Here is a 15,124-nt window from a genome sequence, read left to right as displayed (position 1 = left end):
TATTCAAAGTCCCTTTTGCAATTGGACCTACATAATTCAGTTCCGTTTATAATATAACTGCAGAAAACGTTTCTCTCTCCCTGTGTATTAGCATATTTTTTATTATATTGAAAATGACTTGTGTAATAGAATCAATGTACTTAAGTTCCTTTAAGAATTTGGCTCTAGAAAAATAAATGTCCCTACTGATATTTGTATATATTTTCTTTCCTCAAATAGTAATTATTATATAATTATTATATTTTCTCTTTTTGCCTTTGCTGCTAGGAAACTTGGAGCTACTCATTAAATTTGCTAGTCTGGGGGGAAATTTAATAAAAAAAAAAAGAACTAATGTCAGAGTATAACTCCATTGGAAATCAGACACTCTATTGCCAACTTGGCCCTTGTTGGGGGGAAGGGGGGAGGCACAGTCATTGATGCAGGGAGCTCAGCCTGGGGCTAAGTCCCTCGTGACCTGCCTCCTCATATCAAAAGGACTGGCAGATACTATTATATCTACCACAAAATCTCTCTGTTCTGCTTCTTCAGACAGTTAATCTCTCAGGATAAGTACAATAATTCAGGGTCCTCAAGCTTTGATAGGCATCAGAATCATTGTTTTTAATACCATTACAGACTCCCTAAATTATAAGCTCGGGGGGCGGGGCCTGGGAACCTGTATTAACAAGCTCCCCAAATACTTGTAATGTGGGCCAGGGTCTGAGAACCACAATCACAGACTCTGTATCTCTTTACCGACATGCGTAGAGAGAACACCACTTTTAAACACCTGGTTAACTCAAATCAAAACCCGCTCTTCCTATTGTTATTTATTTAACACATCTCTTTAGGGTTTCTTGATTATTAAAAACAAGAGAACACTTGATGTCAGAAGAAAACCAGAGTCCTTACCTTTTCTCATGAGCAAAACCCTGTCTTTCCCACTCTCAGTCTATACAATGCCTTGTGCTGTGTCCTCTGTGCCGAGTGATCAAAACATGAGAAACTCAATTAGTCTTTTCTTCAGCTTCTTGCCCGGAAAATGAATGGGAGCAGTTGGAAATAACTCAGAAGACAAATCAAAAATTAATTATAACTCCCTATGAAAAATGGTGTTATAAAACAATATTTGTTCATCGCTCTAAAAATGCATGGTCCAATATAGTAGCTGTTAACCCCATGTGGTTGTTATAGTTTAAGTGCAAAAGTAACTAGAATGTAAATTTACAATTTAGTTCCTGAGCCTCACTAGCCCCATTTCAGGTGCCCAAGTCTCATGCATTGGACAACAGAGATACAGAAATATTCCAAGATCATGGAACGTTCTGTTGGACAGTGCCGAGCTGGGGAGGTCAGGGTCTTGTCTGTGCCTTCCCGCTGAACTACCATCTCTACATCCCGCTGAACTACCATCTCTACATCAGCACCGTTATTTCCCACCTCACCCACCTCCCCACCTCCTTGGCTGCCTGAGGGATAGTTCTGCTGGGTGTGCCTGTGTCGAGTTTTCAGGTCTAGAAGAAACAGTAAGTGATCCTATGTAGGCATGAAAACCCAGACAGGACTAGAAGTTAGGGCCCATCTTAGGGTAGAGTTAAGCTCACAGGATGGTCCTGCACACTGAGCGAGGACCAAACCAGCACTGGGAAGCCATCATTACTGCCAGCCTAACACATGAAGGTAGAGGATGTTCTACCTTATGCCCAAACCAGGACTCCCACTATCGCAGTCACTGCCCCCTGAAGACCCTCCACAAAAGTTGCCCATATGACCTGGGAAAGGCATTGCAGCGAATGGCCTTGGTCATAAGGGAACCACCATGGCTAACTGTGGCTGCCCTGGCCCTCCCAGAAGTGTTATGAGAAAGAATGATCATTTGTTAGCTCAAATCAAACCCTGTGCTTTAAATTGCCACGCTGTAAACACACTGGCTGAATTCAGACCTCAGCTAGAAAGTAGAATCAGGCCATTTTTATGTTTTCTTGTATTTTGAGGACTGACAGTTGTTGATAATTGGAATAAGCTAAGGATATCTTAGTTTAAAATAACACATATCCTCGCTAACAACACAAGTGTAAATAAGGTCCTGATTTACGAAGTTGCCGATACTTGCTTCCGAATTGTGGACAAGATAACCTGACTTCGGGTTTCTGGCCCTATCATTAACCACCAGATTGCATGGGAATCATAATATTCCTGTGGACTGTAGAGATGTGAGGATGGTCCGGCTTCAGCGCTGACAAACCGTTGAAAGCAATAGAAGTATAAGCTGCGTTCCCTGCCATCCTCACAGGGAGGCGTGGGGATCCTCACAGCGGGGACACTGAGACACTGGGAACTTAGCAGGTACCACGGCCAAGTGTCAGGGCAAGCAGGAGAGCCAGTGAGGGAGGGGGGATTTTAAGAAGGCACAATGCTCAGCGTACACCAGGGAAGGGATGGTGTATCTCTGGGGATAAAGCAGAAAAATGACTGAGATTTTTCCGTAAAGAGAGAGAGTTTTTAAAAATTAATAACACTGATCTCAAAAGATGAAGTACGCTCAATCTAAAATTACTGTGTGCTTGTAGGTGTCCTGTGGATTTCTATCCAGTTGTTTCAATGACCTTTTTCCTAAATTATCTTTGCAGCTAATGAAAGCCCTGCCTATGGGTGTTGGTGAGATATATGGCTGCGGCAGTCTGTGGACAGGGCTTATTTTCCTGTGCGCCATCCTACTGTGCTCCCCGCTCATGTGCCTGCATGCGACAATCGGGTCGTTGCTGGGGGTAGTAGCAGGTAAGAAAGTGTTGAGAGCTCGCCCTCCACCCCATGCATTGTCTCAGGCCTCTTCTGTACCCCAGTCTTTTCTGGAGCTCTCTGCTTCCAAGCAACCAATAGGAGTTCTCAGTTGCTTGCACCGCCCCCAGCCTCTGTCCAGAGCATCCTGCCATTCGTCTGTCCACAGCTCTGACTTCTCCTGTCTTATCTGACAGGACTCAGCCTTTCAGCTCCATTTGAGGACATCTACGCTGGGCTCTGGAGTTATAACAGCTCTCTGGCCTGCATTGCAATTGGCGGAATGTTCATGGCGCTCACCTGGCAAACCCACCTCCTGGCTGTAGGCTGTGGTGAGTACCCCGTGCATCTGCAGGGAGGACTGCCCATGATGGTGGGCGTCAAAATCCAGGACAGACCAGCATAGGAGGACTGCATGAGAAACTAGGGCTGAGGTTCTAGATTGGGACCCATGCTATCTAAGTGTGTGACCAGGGCAAGTGACGTCCCCTCTCTAGGAGTATTCAAGTCAGCTGTGCCTCGCTCAGTGGTCACTGAGACAGGAAAGCCTATTGAATGTGTGTATGTTGGGGGATAGAAACTCAACTCATCCTGTGTTCTTCATGCTAATCATTTGACCCAAGAAACTAAAAGGCCATAACTCAAGCTAAATGCAGAGCCGTTTCTCCTGGTGAACCTGGTAGTACTCTGTGCAGCCCTTGGAGGATCACATTAATTCAGCTCATTTCAAGCATAAGTGTACATCAGAATTACCTGAAAGGTTGGTTAAAATGCAGACTGCTGGGCCCACCCTCAGACCCTAATTTGTTGTTGGAGGTGGTGGAAGGAGTTTGCGTTTCTAACCAAGTGCGAGGTGGGGCTGATGCTACTCTCCAACCACGTTTTGAGAGCGGCTGTATTGACCCTTTCTCACCCCCATGTCCCAGCCAGACCCGGCCGGTCAGTCAGAAAGGGTTCTGGAAATGCCATCCTTCTCATTTCACTCATTTTACTGTTTGGGTACAAAGGCCAGGAAGACAAAGCACTATGCCAAAGGATATCCTCAGCGGGGGTAAATGCAAACCCAGAATTCACACTTGCTAACGACCCGGAGAGTTAGGCCCACTACACTACTCTGCTTCCGTTAGTAGCAGCATTCAGGCCTTAGGTGAGAACAGCCCTCAAGTGATTCAATCTGAAAAGCCAGCGGCTTCTCAGGCCATTGTGAGGGATGCTGATTTTCCCATAGCCCCTGACATTCCTCATGCAATAGGAGTAAGAACATTTCAGATAATGTACTAGACTGAAGGGAACGACACTCCCTGGGGGACAGAGGGTGCAGGGATAGTGGAATGTGCAAAACTCACTGCAGAGCTAATGGAAATAAATATTTGTCTAGAGTCAGTTTATCACCAGATTAATCAATCCAAGTTATTTGTCATTTTTAAAACGAGGGACCCCATGTCAGGCGGGATTTAGAAGAGATTTCTGTGTTGGGCAGGGGGTGGGATGGGACCAAGGATTCCTAAGGGTTCATTCACTCTTGATTTCCCAGGGCAGTAGCAGTGATAACAAAACTCAGGTGGCCGCTTATGCGTCATCCTGCCAGTTCCCAATAACCCTGTCACAACTATTGGCTCATTCTCCTGTATTTGTTCATAAACTTAGGGCAGAGGAGAAGGCTGTCACAGATTATATGGCTGCCTGAGCTCAGCTGGGTTCAAGTCTTTATTCTGAGATTTGAGGTTTCAAACTTTTATTTGGAGTGCATATCTTTATTTTTATTTATTTTATTTTATTGGCAGTAGCAGCAAATACATATTAAACATTCATGATACAACCTAGGCAGTACTAGTAAGAGCTAGGGATTTAGACACTTTAGATCTCAGGTGGTTCCGACATACAGAGTTACAGTTAAGGGCAGAAGCCAAGTAAGGAAGAGAGAGCCCACAGGAGACCACGTGGCGTTTATAGCAGAACAAGGAGACAGCTATAATGCAAGCTTCTTGGGGGAACAGTCCAGTCCAGAATCATCAGAAGCACCTCTTAGAGAGCGAGCTTTTCCATACGTCCTAAAAACTTCAAGGAGAAGTTCTTGTTGGTGGAGAGGGTGCTCTGGGCCCGCGTGGGGACAGCCTGAGCACATCCGTGGGGACAGCCCGAGCACATCCGTGGGGACAGCCTGAGCACACTCGTAAAGATCAAGCAGAAACTGTTCTGGTCACAAGGGTTGTTGATGAGGTCTCGGAAGACCATGGAAGGGGATAAAGCCGACGATGCTTGTGGATGGATTTCCTCAAAGCAGGAATCTCTTCATTATTTTCTTTATTATAGAAGTAGCATAGGCTTATTGAACAAAATGAAAAAAATTCAGTCAATACAGAAGAGGACAAAATAAACAGTGATAATTCTTTATCCTACTCCCTGGATAGAACGTTTTTGCCTCCTTCTTATAAGGATCCTGTGATTACATTGGGTCCACTTTGGATCATCACTTCATCTCAAGATTTCCAATGTAGTCACCACTGCAAAGTCCTTTTGTCATGTAAGGTTACATATTCACAGGTTCTGGGGATTAGGATGTAGTATCTTTGGGGAACTTGATTCTGCCTACCACGCCTACCTTCCTTTGAGCAGATCATATTTTCTTTACTAGTTTATCATAATGGCTAAGGCAATATATTGAATCAGCTAAGAGCCCAGATCCTGCTGCCAAAATTCCAGCTCTGCCGATTTTAGTTTTCAGTAGTTGCCAAGTCCACCCCACATAGGCCGAATTAATTTCCCCTCCCGCCAACTGCATGGAAGAGGGTCCGTTTCATCCACACTGGGTGCTATCAGTGTTTTTTATTTTAGACATCGAGTTTTGAGACAGACTTCCTGCCCTAAGGTAAAGCAAATATCACATGTGAAATGCCACAGCAAGTTTCCGCTTGCCCACATCACCCTGATGCCATCAAACAAAAGCCAACCTTGTCAGCCAAGGTAAATAAATAACAGACATTTATTGTGGAGCTGCTCTTTTCATGGCTTTATCAGGAAAGAAGGGTTGGCGAACTCGGACATCGCCTGGCAGTGCTGCCTTCCCGAAAGCAGGAACTCTGTAGCCAGGAATTCCTAAATTTTGTTACTTTATCAATGTAAACTATAAACACATTTTGTCTGTCTTTTGCCAGAGTATCATAGTAGGACTCTCACATGGCCATCTGTTGGGAGGGACATTGTCTATGAAGGTTAGAAATCCAGTCTTCCCTCTAGCACACCCAGTCCAACTCAGCAAGGCTTAATTGATAGGCAGCTGCTATTAATCTGACTCTTATTTTAGAGAGAAAAGGAACTTGGAATTGGCGATCACTTGACAATAGTATAGCAGTATGAGACTTAAACACCAGGATGATGCCTTAGAAATACAATTGGTATTGAAAGGAGATAAATGGCAATATGGTCTCCCGTGGTCAGGAAAGGTGTGTAGAAATAAGAGCTGGTACTCAAGACAGCAAGGACAGAGCGTCCCTGGTGCCTAGTCAAGGGTCAGTGAATATTTCTTGAATGAGTGAGTGAATTAATGAATGAAATGGGGAGGGGGGGAGAATAAAATTATGGAAACCAAGCACAGAGCTCTTCCAACCCAAGCTGTTGCACCCTTCTGCTCAGAGCAGTGTCTCAGTCACATGGTGACAACGGTGAGTTGACAGCTGTTGTTGTGGAAACACATGGAAACACATGATTTCATTTGAGATTCACTGCTTCCCAGTAAAGCATGGCTCCAAGTTGCCATTTTACAAATGATGAAACTAGATTCTGAGATGCTTAGAGATTTGTTGCACAACAAACTACAATAAATGGCAGAGCTGGGGTTTGAAGTCCAGACTTTCCAATGACAAGCCTTTCCCACTAGCATGAGACAGTTCAGACAGGAAAGAATTAGGTACACTGTTGAACAAAAATGTTGGGATAAAAAAAGACATAATAGCATATAAAAGCATGGAAATCAGGATCAGAGTTCCTCCTACCATTTCCTATCCTACCGCCCAAGATAGCTGATGTGATTTCTCACCAGACAGGAAGACTAGGTGTTGAGTGTTCTAAGAGTGTGTGCTGGTGGCCCAAGTGGCTGTGTGGGGGTCATCCTTCAGCCTGCTTTCCTAAGCCTCCTTGAGCCCCCTTTTCCAACCAAAACTGAGGAATTAATGATTTACTAGTTAAGATCTTTGTTTTTGTTGTTTTACATTGAAAATCACAGAGATTTTACACCCAAATTACCTACTCTAAGATCCATGCTCACTTGAAGTAAATTTTAAAATAGCGTGTTTATTTACTGACCTGTATGCCAACCTTAATGGTATTTGGGAAAGCATTATTCTGGGGAGGAATCCCAAGTTTGTGTTCCATTTCTACTGATCTCTGAGTTACAACCTTCTTATTTTCTAATACCATGATTTTTTTTTTGTAACTTGAGTTCTAGCCATTAATAGGAGGATCCTAGATGCAGTATAGAAGCCAGGCTATCTCAAGAAATGTTTATCAGTTTCATTTTAATTCAGCTATGCCTGGATACAATAACAGGGAAGTTTATTTGCTATGGAAGGGCTTTCCCTTCAGTATCAGCAAAGCAGCAACAAAATAGTAACCACAGAAGAGATTCCCTTTATTGAGTTACTGTGTGCCAACCCCAAGCATTACCTCCTTTCATGATCACACCAGCTCTATAACGTCCATTGTCCAAGTGAGGAGATAGAGGCTGAGAGAGGCCACCAAGCTCCTAAGCGGTAGAGTCTGGATTCAAACCCAGAGCTGCTGCCTCTAAACTCATACTTGTAACCAGGGTGCTGGGCTAGTGGGCCAAACGTGGGTGTTTTGACATTGCAGGGGATTTATACAAAGGCAGTCCTTCCCATAATGAAATGAATCATACCAAGCATCATTCTGTCTTCTTTTCTCGTAGGCCTGTTCACTGCCTATGTTGGAGGCAGCATGTCAAAGCTGATGGCTATGGTGAGTCTGCTTTAATCTTGCTTTCTCATCTGCATGATTGATCAGTTTCCAAGGCTCTGGAAGCCCTCCTGAAGTCCGCATAGGCAGCGTCCCACGGCGGGGTCCGTGACTGTGACAGCCACCACTCTCCCTTTTCTTGCACCTGTCTGTCCTTACTCTCAGAGCATCTCAATCAATCTTAGTCCTAGTCACCATCACCAGGCTTGATTTAAGGAAGTGAGACTTGGGTTGAATAACATATTACCCAGTTTACTCTCTAACTCCAAGATCGGGAGGTTGACTTCAGAATACCTTTCACTTAAACAGAAAGCCAGGACCAGGTAGTAGTGGAGGAAGCAGCCAAGGGAGAGAAAGCATAATTGGCTAAAAGCCTAATTTTTTTAAATCAAGCCAGTACTTTTTCATATGCCTTACCTTTTTGTAAATCCCTAGTCAGTCATCACTAGGACGTATTTAGACCCATGTCGTGGCTGAATTAGTTAATAGGCAAAAATCATAGCGCATTAAGTGGCCCCCGCCATTCTTCTTGGTTTTCAGCTCTGTCTGGCCCTTTAAACTTCTTTTCCCACTGCCCTGAGGAACCCAGTATGACCATCTCAGGATCCCCCACTTCCCAGTGGCCTGGACACTTTATCTCTTTTCCACCCACTGTTGCGGGTGATGCAGGGCCAGTTTCTGATAGTACAATCCATGTGGATGTGGTCATGGTTGCTAATGGGTCGAAACAGTATCTCGTCTTTTCTACAGCAGCATAGAGAGTTTATCCAGGAGCGTCCTCTGGAGACACAGTATGTTTCTGATAGAAAGTTGAAACCCCATTACAGCCATGATAGGAATATATTAGAGCACTGTGGAGCACTTTCATCCCAACATAGGCTCACAGACATCAGCCCGTGGCCCAGAATTGCACAGGCTGCACAACAGAGTCAGCTAGGGATATTTTTAAAGGTACAGATCCTCAGGCCCTGTTCCTTGGTGTTTCTGATGGAGTCAATCTGCCGTGGTGCTTGGGCATCCCTGCTTTTAGCCCCTCCCCAGATGGTTCTGATGTGCCATCAGGTTTTAGGTACCACACCCCCACGGGGCCCTTGCATAGGGCCAGACCTCATCAAGCACATGGTGTATGTTCAGAATCGCATGAGTCGCCATGGATAGCGCAGAAGAAAGATTGACCCTCAAGGAACTTAGAGTCTGTTTGGGAGATAGGGTGAAGAGAAGAAAAGCAAGTGGAGTCCAAGACCTAGTCTGGGTGGAAGTCAAGGGGAGAGTGCTCACTGTGAGCTGAACTAATCAAAGAAGGTCTTGTGGGATGGGATGAAGGGTCAGGAGCCACTGACAGTTTGCTAAGTGTCATCTCTGTGTGCTAAGTATCATCTTTGCCCAGCTGGTGTGGAAGTCTGCATGTAGGAGAGGAAGGGAAAGATGTACAAGGTAGAACTATAACTGACCATCTTGAAGGATGGGTGATGACATTTCCACTGCTAAGCGCCCTGTGGACTCAGACTCAGTCTCCATGGGCACAAGCAGAGTCCAGAGAAGTGCCCCTGTGGCCCCTCGCCCTGGGCGGGATGAGAACAGAGGGAAAGGTGATGGTTGGTATGGATTAGCTTTCTGCGGGCTCTCAAAGGAGCATGTGGCTTGTCTCTTCCTGCTCAGGTCGGATTGCCATGTTGTACCTGGCCCTTCTGTTTGGCCACACTCGTGTTCCTCTTGCTGACCACGAATAACACCAACATCTACAAGATATCCCTCAGTAAAGTCACTTATCCTGAAGAAAACCGCATCTTCTACCTGCAAGCCAAGAGAAGGATGGCTGAAAGCCCTCTGTGAAAGCAGCCTTCATCCACAGCCATGGTCACAAGCCATTTCGGACTAACTGCCCAGCTGGCTTCCAGATTCTCAGCAAATCGTTGTTTTTCACTAAGAACCACTTTCCTACTAACCCACCAGCAATCTGTTCTTTTGCTCATTTTATCATTTTCTTTCAGACTTCAGGAATATCCCTAAACATGTGAGAGACACATCCAGACCGTGTGCTCTGGCTGTGCAATGAAAATCCTCATGGGACACTGGCACTAAGACTGTAATGTATTTATAAAGCCAACATGCTCCCACAGACAGGAAGTGAGACTGGAGCTAATTATTGATATTTATTGATATTTTTGATGTTTGGTTGGCTAGCTGATGTAAACAGTATTAATAAGCTCTAAAAAGTGAGACCTTAAGGGAATGGAATTCATGGTCACAAAATTGAAGTCAACCCAGAATTTTCAGATAAGCAGTTTGGCTTGTGAAAGTTAATAAAAGTTACGCATTACAGCTGTGGTCAACATGGCCTCAGAGTTGTTGCCGAGTGTGGCATTCACACTCAACAAATAGAAGATGTTTGGGGTTTTTTTTCCAGACTGACAGAGCTGCATTAGGGAGAAAGAGTTTTTGTCTGTCAAAATTATTCCATATTGTTACCTTTCTTGGCGATTGCAAAGGATTTTTAGAGAATTTATTATCTTTTTCTTGTGAAAATAGATTTGTCTTCAATGAGATAAAATAAGAGACATTCTTGGCTTAACATTCCTAAATTGTATTGAGAAATTACAGTTTTATAAAATACTCGGCACAGCACTTTTACTTTAACCCCTAAAATGCTCTCGTAAATGCCACAAATGTGCAGAATTAAGTCATCAACATCTGAGGGCTCTTTTCAGTTACAATTTCAGTTCATTTGATGATATCTTACATGTTACAAAGACTGAAAGTTAAGGTCAGATTGCTTCTGGGTGTTTAGAAGTTGTTGAATTTTGACTTTAAGAAAATTTATTTTCTGAACACTCACACAGTATTCTCACTCAGAAACCAAGGGTATTTGAAACACCAACAAAGACAGAAACAGATAAAGGATTCTCCTGTTTTTCTTTTTTTTTTTTTCAGTTATCAGTTGTATAAATATTTGATGACCAAACATGCCGGAGACTAGTAGAGAGTTCTGCCCACCGGCAGTGTGCATCTATTTGGTATTTTGGAGGATGCCAATAGCGAAACTAGAATCTTGAAGGTTTCTTTCCTCTTTCGGTTTGCAGTGCTCAGTGCAAAATACACAGTTAGCTGAATCACTAAACATAAGAAGGGAAGTAAACCTACAAATACTTTAGGGAGAAGTTCACAGCTTACTTTTCTCAGGAAAACAAACGAACATTGTTCCAATTTAAAAACCCTGTGACCAAAGCCTTTGGAAGCCACAGATTTGCAGCTGGCAGAGTCACGTTTATTCCTGTGAAATAACTAAGTCTTCAGTGTTTGAACTGAAATCTCTGGTTGAGGAATTTGTGACATAAGACTGTGGGTGGGGGAGAGGACTAAAGAGCAAACATAACCAAGGATAAACAGGGGTAAAGACTGTGGGTAGTGAACCAGAGGCCTCTAAAGTGTCTCCAAGCTAACCTTCTGAACGGAGCCTGTCCAGTGTGTTAAATGCATACCTTCTCCTGGGGTGCTCACACTGGCTTGTGAATAGGGACATTTTAGGGCCTTGTACACTGTCTAATGTAAATGGTATTTTCTCAAGCTATTTTGTTATTAAGCATTAGCCTGAAATTAAGTGTATGTTATGAGTTTTCTTAAGGAGGACTTGTATTTTTTTTCCTATCATCTATATGACAAATTTTTATGTAAGAATATGAATAAATTATATTCACAACTCAGTTCTGTGTAAATTTTGTTTAAATATAGTATTGCCTTTTGTAGCTACCATGTGTATTCACGAGCACATGTGTAAGTAAGTACTGCTTGTATCTAAAATCCTATTCCTTCCTTAAAGCACTGGAGGTGTCTTTCAGCAAAGCCTGTTCAAGTTCATATTTATTGGCCTATCTGCTAGGGTATCCTCCCCTCTGTCATTGTTCTTACTCAGGGAGGAGGGTGGATTACTGAAGATGGGTATAGATGGGTATAGATTCACACCCAACACTAGGGATGAATATCCTGAGAACTCACTTCCATGAATATCCAGACAAGCCCTGGGCCCCAGGTCAGGACTGAAATGGGCCATGGTACAGTCTCTGGGGCCAGCTCCCTAGGACAAGCCTTGTCACCAGTGCTTGTCTCTGCCACCTGAAGCACTTCCCTTCCACCTCCTTTCATCTCTGGGTAGCATACTTGAAAGAAAGCATGGTAAGAATGGAAATTTACTCCAAGTGTCAAAAGCAGCCCAAACAGGAAACAAAAGGAGGCCACAGTGGGTTGGCCCATTGCAGTGCCCTGGGTCAAAACAAAACCTCCCTGCCTATTGTTTCAAGGTAATATATGATCATTAAGTGTCCCCTTTGATCTGAGGTAGAAAACAGGGAAAAGGTTTTGAGACTATTATGCTAAAGACTCCCAACATTATATATATTTCTCACCTATAGGAGTTCTAGGTGCAGACTGGCTTGTTTCCCACACACCTGATTAGCATGGACTATGTTGAGCTAGAAGGTTCAGTTCCATGGAAGACGATGACTTTCCAAGGGGTTCATTACAGACAACTTTGAAAGAATATATTTGTAGTTGTGGAGTACACAAGAAGGTTTTATGCATATGAATTTTTCAGCCTTTCCCCTTAACAGCTTTCTTCCAAAAGGCTTTCATCTTTAGAGTTAAATCTCTCCCTTGAACCCACATTGACAACCCACAGACCATTAGAAGTTTGCAGCGTCCAGGCTGCAGAATTCTACTTACTAAATTAATCATCAATGAAGATCCTGAAGGAATCTAAACAAACATAGTCTGGACGAAAAAAAAAATTGTTTTAATAAATCAAGATGTGGTCACGAAATGAACCTGACAAGCTCAGGGAGAGCCTACACAATGGCCTGGCGAACTCAGGGAACTAAGGTGAACACGGAATGGTCTAAATCAAACTTCTCTAAAAACAGTTCATGCTTGGTAGTCAAGTCCTAGGGAAGAACTTACTCTAAACAAAGGTCAGTGCTTGCTTTTACTCAAGCCTGTCTGCTGTCTTTTGCATCTATGATAACGCAGCTGATAACATGCCTTTGGAATGTAAGGGTCATCTTCCTTTTCCATCAGGCCAGACATTCCGCAGGAGCAGAAGCCAATAGCCCCCTGGTTGTTACTGTTATGTGAACTATTAACTGTTAACTGTCCTGTTCCTGCCTATGTAAAAGTTTCAACAACATAAACCCTTTTACTTTTACCCAATCCCAGAGATTCCCGCTTTGCTTTCTCCCACTAATTAATTTCCTGTAACCCTCTCACGTCTTCCCCTTTGATTCTGATGCGTAAAGTCAGTGGTGGAACTGCCATTTGCAGGAGCACTTTCTCAATCTGTTGAGACTTCGCTTCCTGGCAATTGTCAACAGTTTGGCTCAAATAAACATAAAAAAATCTTAAGCGTGCGGAGGACCCGGGTTCGATTCCCAGCCAGGGCACACAGGAGAAGTGCCCATTTGCTTCTCCACCCCTCCGCCGCACCTTCCTCTCTCTCTCTTCCCCTCCCACAGCCAAGGCTCCATTGGAGCAAAGATGGCCCGGGCGCTGGGGATGGCTCTGTGGCCTCTGCCCCAGGCGCTAGAGTGGCTCTGGTCACAACATGGCGACGCCCAGGAGGGGCAGAGCATCGCCCCCTGGTGGGCAGAGCGTCGCCCCATGGTGGGTGTGCCAGGTGGATCCCGGTCGGGTGCATGCGGGAGTCTGTCTGACTGTCTCTCCCTGCTTCCAGCTTCAGAAAAATGCAAAAAAAAAAAAAAAAAAAAAATCTTACAGGTTTGGAAGTCTTGCTTCATTGACAATAGTAAATAATAGACTTCTAAAGAAGTGAATCTAAGTCCTATGGAGTCTGCTTTCACAGTTCTTAAAATTTAACTATAAAATATGTACAATAGATCAGAGCCGATATATGCATAGGTATCTAAAAGAAAAGATTGCTCCCAGGTCTGACCTTAACATTACTAAGTATTAACCAAATTGATGTTAACATATCTAAAGCAAACTTAAGTCTGATGGGGCAGCATATTAGCCACTGAAGCTTAGGAACTGGAAGCAAACAGTGGTAGGGGGTCATCAACACTGGGGTGGTAACCCAGAAACAGGTGTCAGGGAGCTCTCTATGGTGGGAATGAGTGTGCTGGGTACCATGGTTGAGCAAATTTAATTTAATCACATAACTATTGACCCTTGTCTGCTTCTATACTCATAAGCTATTTGACTCTGGGTAGATTTGCCTCCTAAGGGAAAAAAGTATACTTTTTCATGAGTTTCTGATCCTCAATAGTTACATTTCTCATTTTAATTAATAATTTAATTATGATACTGTAAGGCCAGGGGCTGCCATCATCATGGCCATTCACATGCAGGTTCTCATGGAATTTGGACAGGTGGTAAAGAAACAGCAGAGCCTAAAAATGGTGGGCCATCCTTTTATTCTAGCTTCACAACCGGCCAGCAAGTAAAAACTAACACATGGGGCACCAAAGCCCACTCACATGTTCTCGGGTTCCACAACCAGGAGAATCTTCTCTGAGTTTTCCTAGAATCGAAGGGCCCCCACCAGCCTCAGCCCCCTCTGGTTCCCCATCTCCTTCTCTCCTCTGCACAAACTGGCTTCTCCTTCAGCACCCTACCATCTTGGCTGCTTTCTCTCCAGCACTCTTCCTTCCTGCTCTCACTCTGCAAAATACATGGCCTCCTTCTTCTCTCAAAACTTTTTGGTGTGAAAACCCCTCCTCCAGCACATATTAGCATAACAAATCCCCTTCCCAAGCAGGAAGGTAATCAGCAGCCTCACCTGGGCAGTGGCCATTCACAGGCACAATGGCCATTTTTAACAAAATGAGCACAAAAATCACATTTTACAAACTTATTTGGCCAATAGATACATAAGTCTTTTAAAGTTTTATTTTCCTCTATGTGTCACCAAAACCCCAATACCCCCATGGTTTTCCAACAAAGTAAAATGTCTGAGGCTACAGAGGTAAGTGGGATAAGGAGTAGTCAAAGGTAGTTTAACATCCCCAAGGTTGTGATGTTTAGGTTGAGCCTGAAGAACAGACGAGAAATGGACAGTTGAGCATGGAGGGAACAGTGTCCTTGGTGGAGGGAACCTCATGGATAAAGGTTTTGAGACAAGAAGGAGATTGGTGCTTTCAAGGAACAGAGAAGACTGATGTGGCTGGAATATGGTGAGGAAGAGGGCATTGAAGTGGATTTAGGAAACCAAGTAGGAGGCCACTGAAAAAGTGCGAGAGAGAGGTGGTTGGCTTGGACTCAGTGGTGGCAAGGGGATGGAAAGTTTATGGCTGAGAGAGACAGGAAGTAGAACCTTAGTACTTGGTGATAAATTGATATGGGAGGTAAGGGAGAAGGTGTCAGGGAAGACTTTCTAATTTCTGGCTTG

The 15,124-nt window shown here is 43.9% G+C and overlaps 1 protein-coding gene across 4 annotated transcripts in view; it reads left to right on the top strand.

Annotated features, from left to right (window-relative positions):
* The window catches only part of LOC136315398 (urea transporter 1-like), a 39,219-nt gene extending 27,787 nt beyond the window's left edge, over positions 1-11,432 (top strand). For all 4 annotated transcript variants that reach the window (XM_066246945.1, XM_066246944.1, XM_066246946.1 and 1 more), the window contains exons 7-10: positions 2,613-2,760; positions 2,958-3,092; positions 7,685-7,734; positions 9,391-11,432. In XM_066246945.1, the coding sequence (XP_066103042.1) occupies positions 2,613-2,760; positions 2,958-3,092; positions 7,685-7,734; positions 9,391-9,564 (507 nt within the window). In that variant the 3' untranslated portion in view covers positions 9,565-11,432. The remainder of the gene's footprint in view (positions 1-2,612; positions 2,761-2,957; positions 3,093-7,684; positions 7,735-9,390) is intronic.
* The last annotated feature ends 3,692 nt before the right edge of the window (positions 11,433-15,124 follow it).

The sequence above is a fragment of the Saccopteryx bilineata genome, chromosome 11 (assembly GCF_036850765.1).
Source record: "Saccopteryx bilineata isolate mSacBil1 chromosome 11, mSacBil1_pri_phased_curated, whole genome shotgun sequence".
NCBI lineage: Eukaryota > Metazoa > Chordata > Mammalia > Chiroptera > Emballonuridae > Saccopteryx > Saccopteryx bilineata.
Note: the sequence above shows the minus strand (reverse complement) of the source record. Positions and strands in the feature narration are given on the sequence as shown.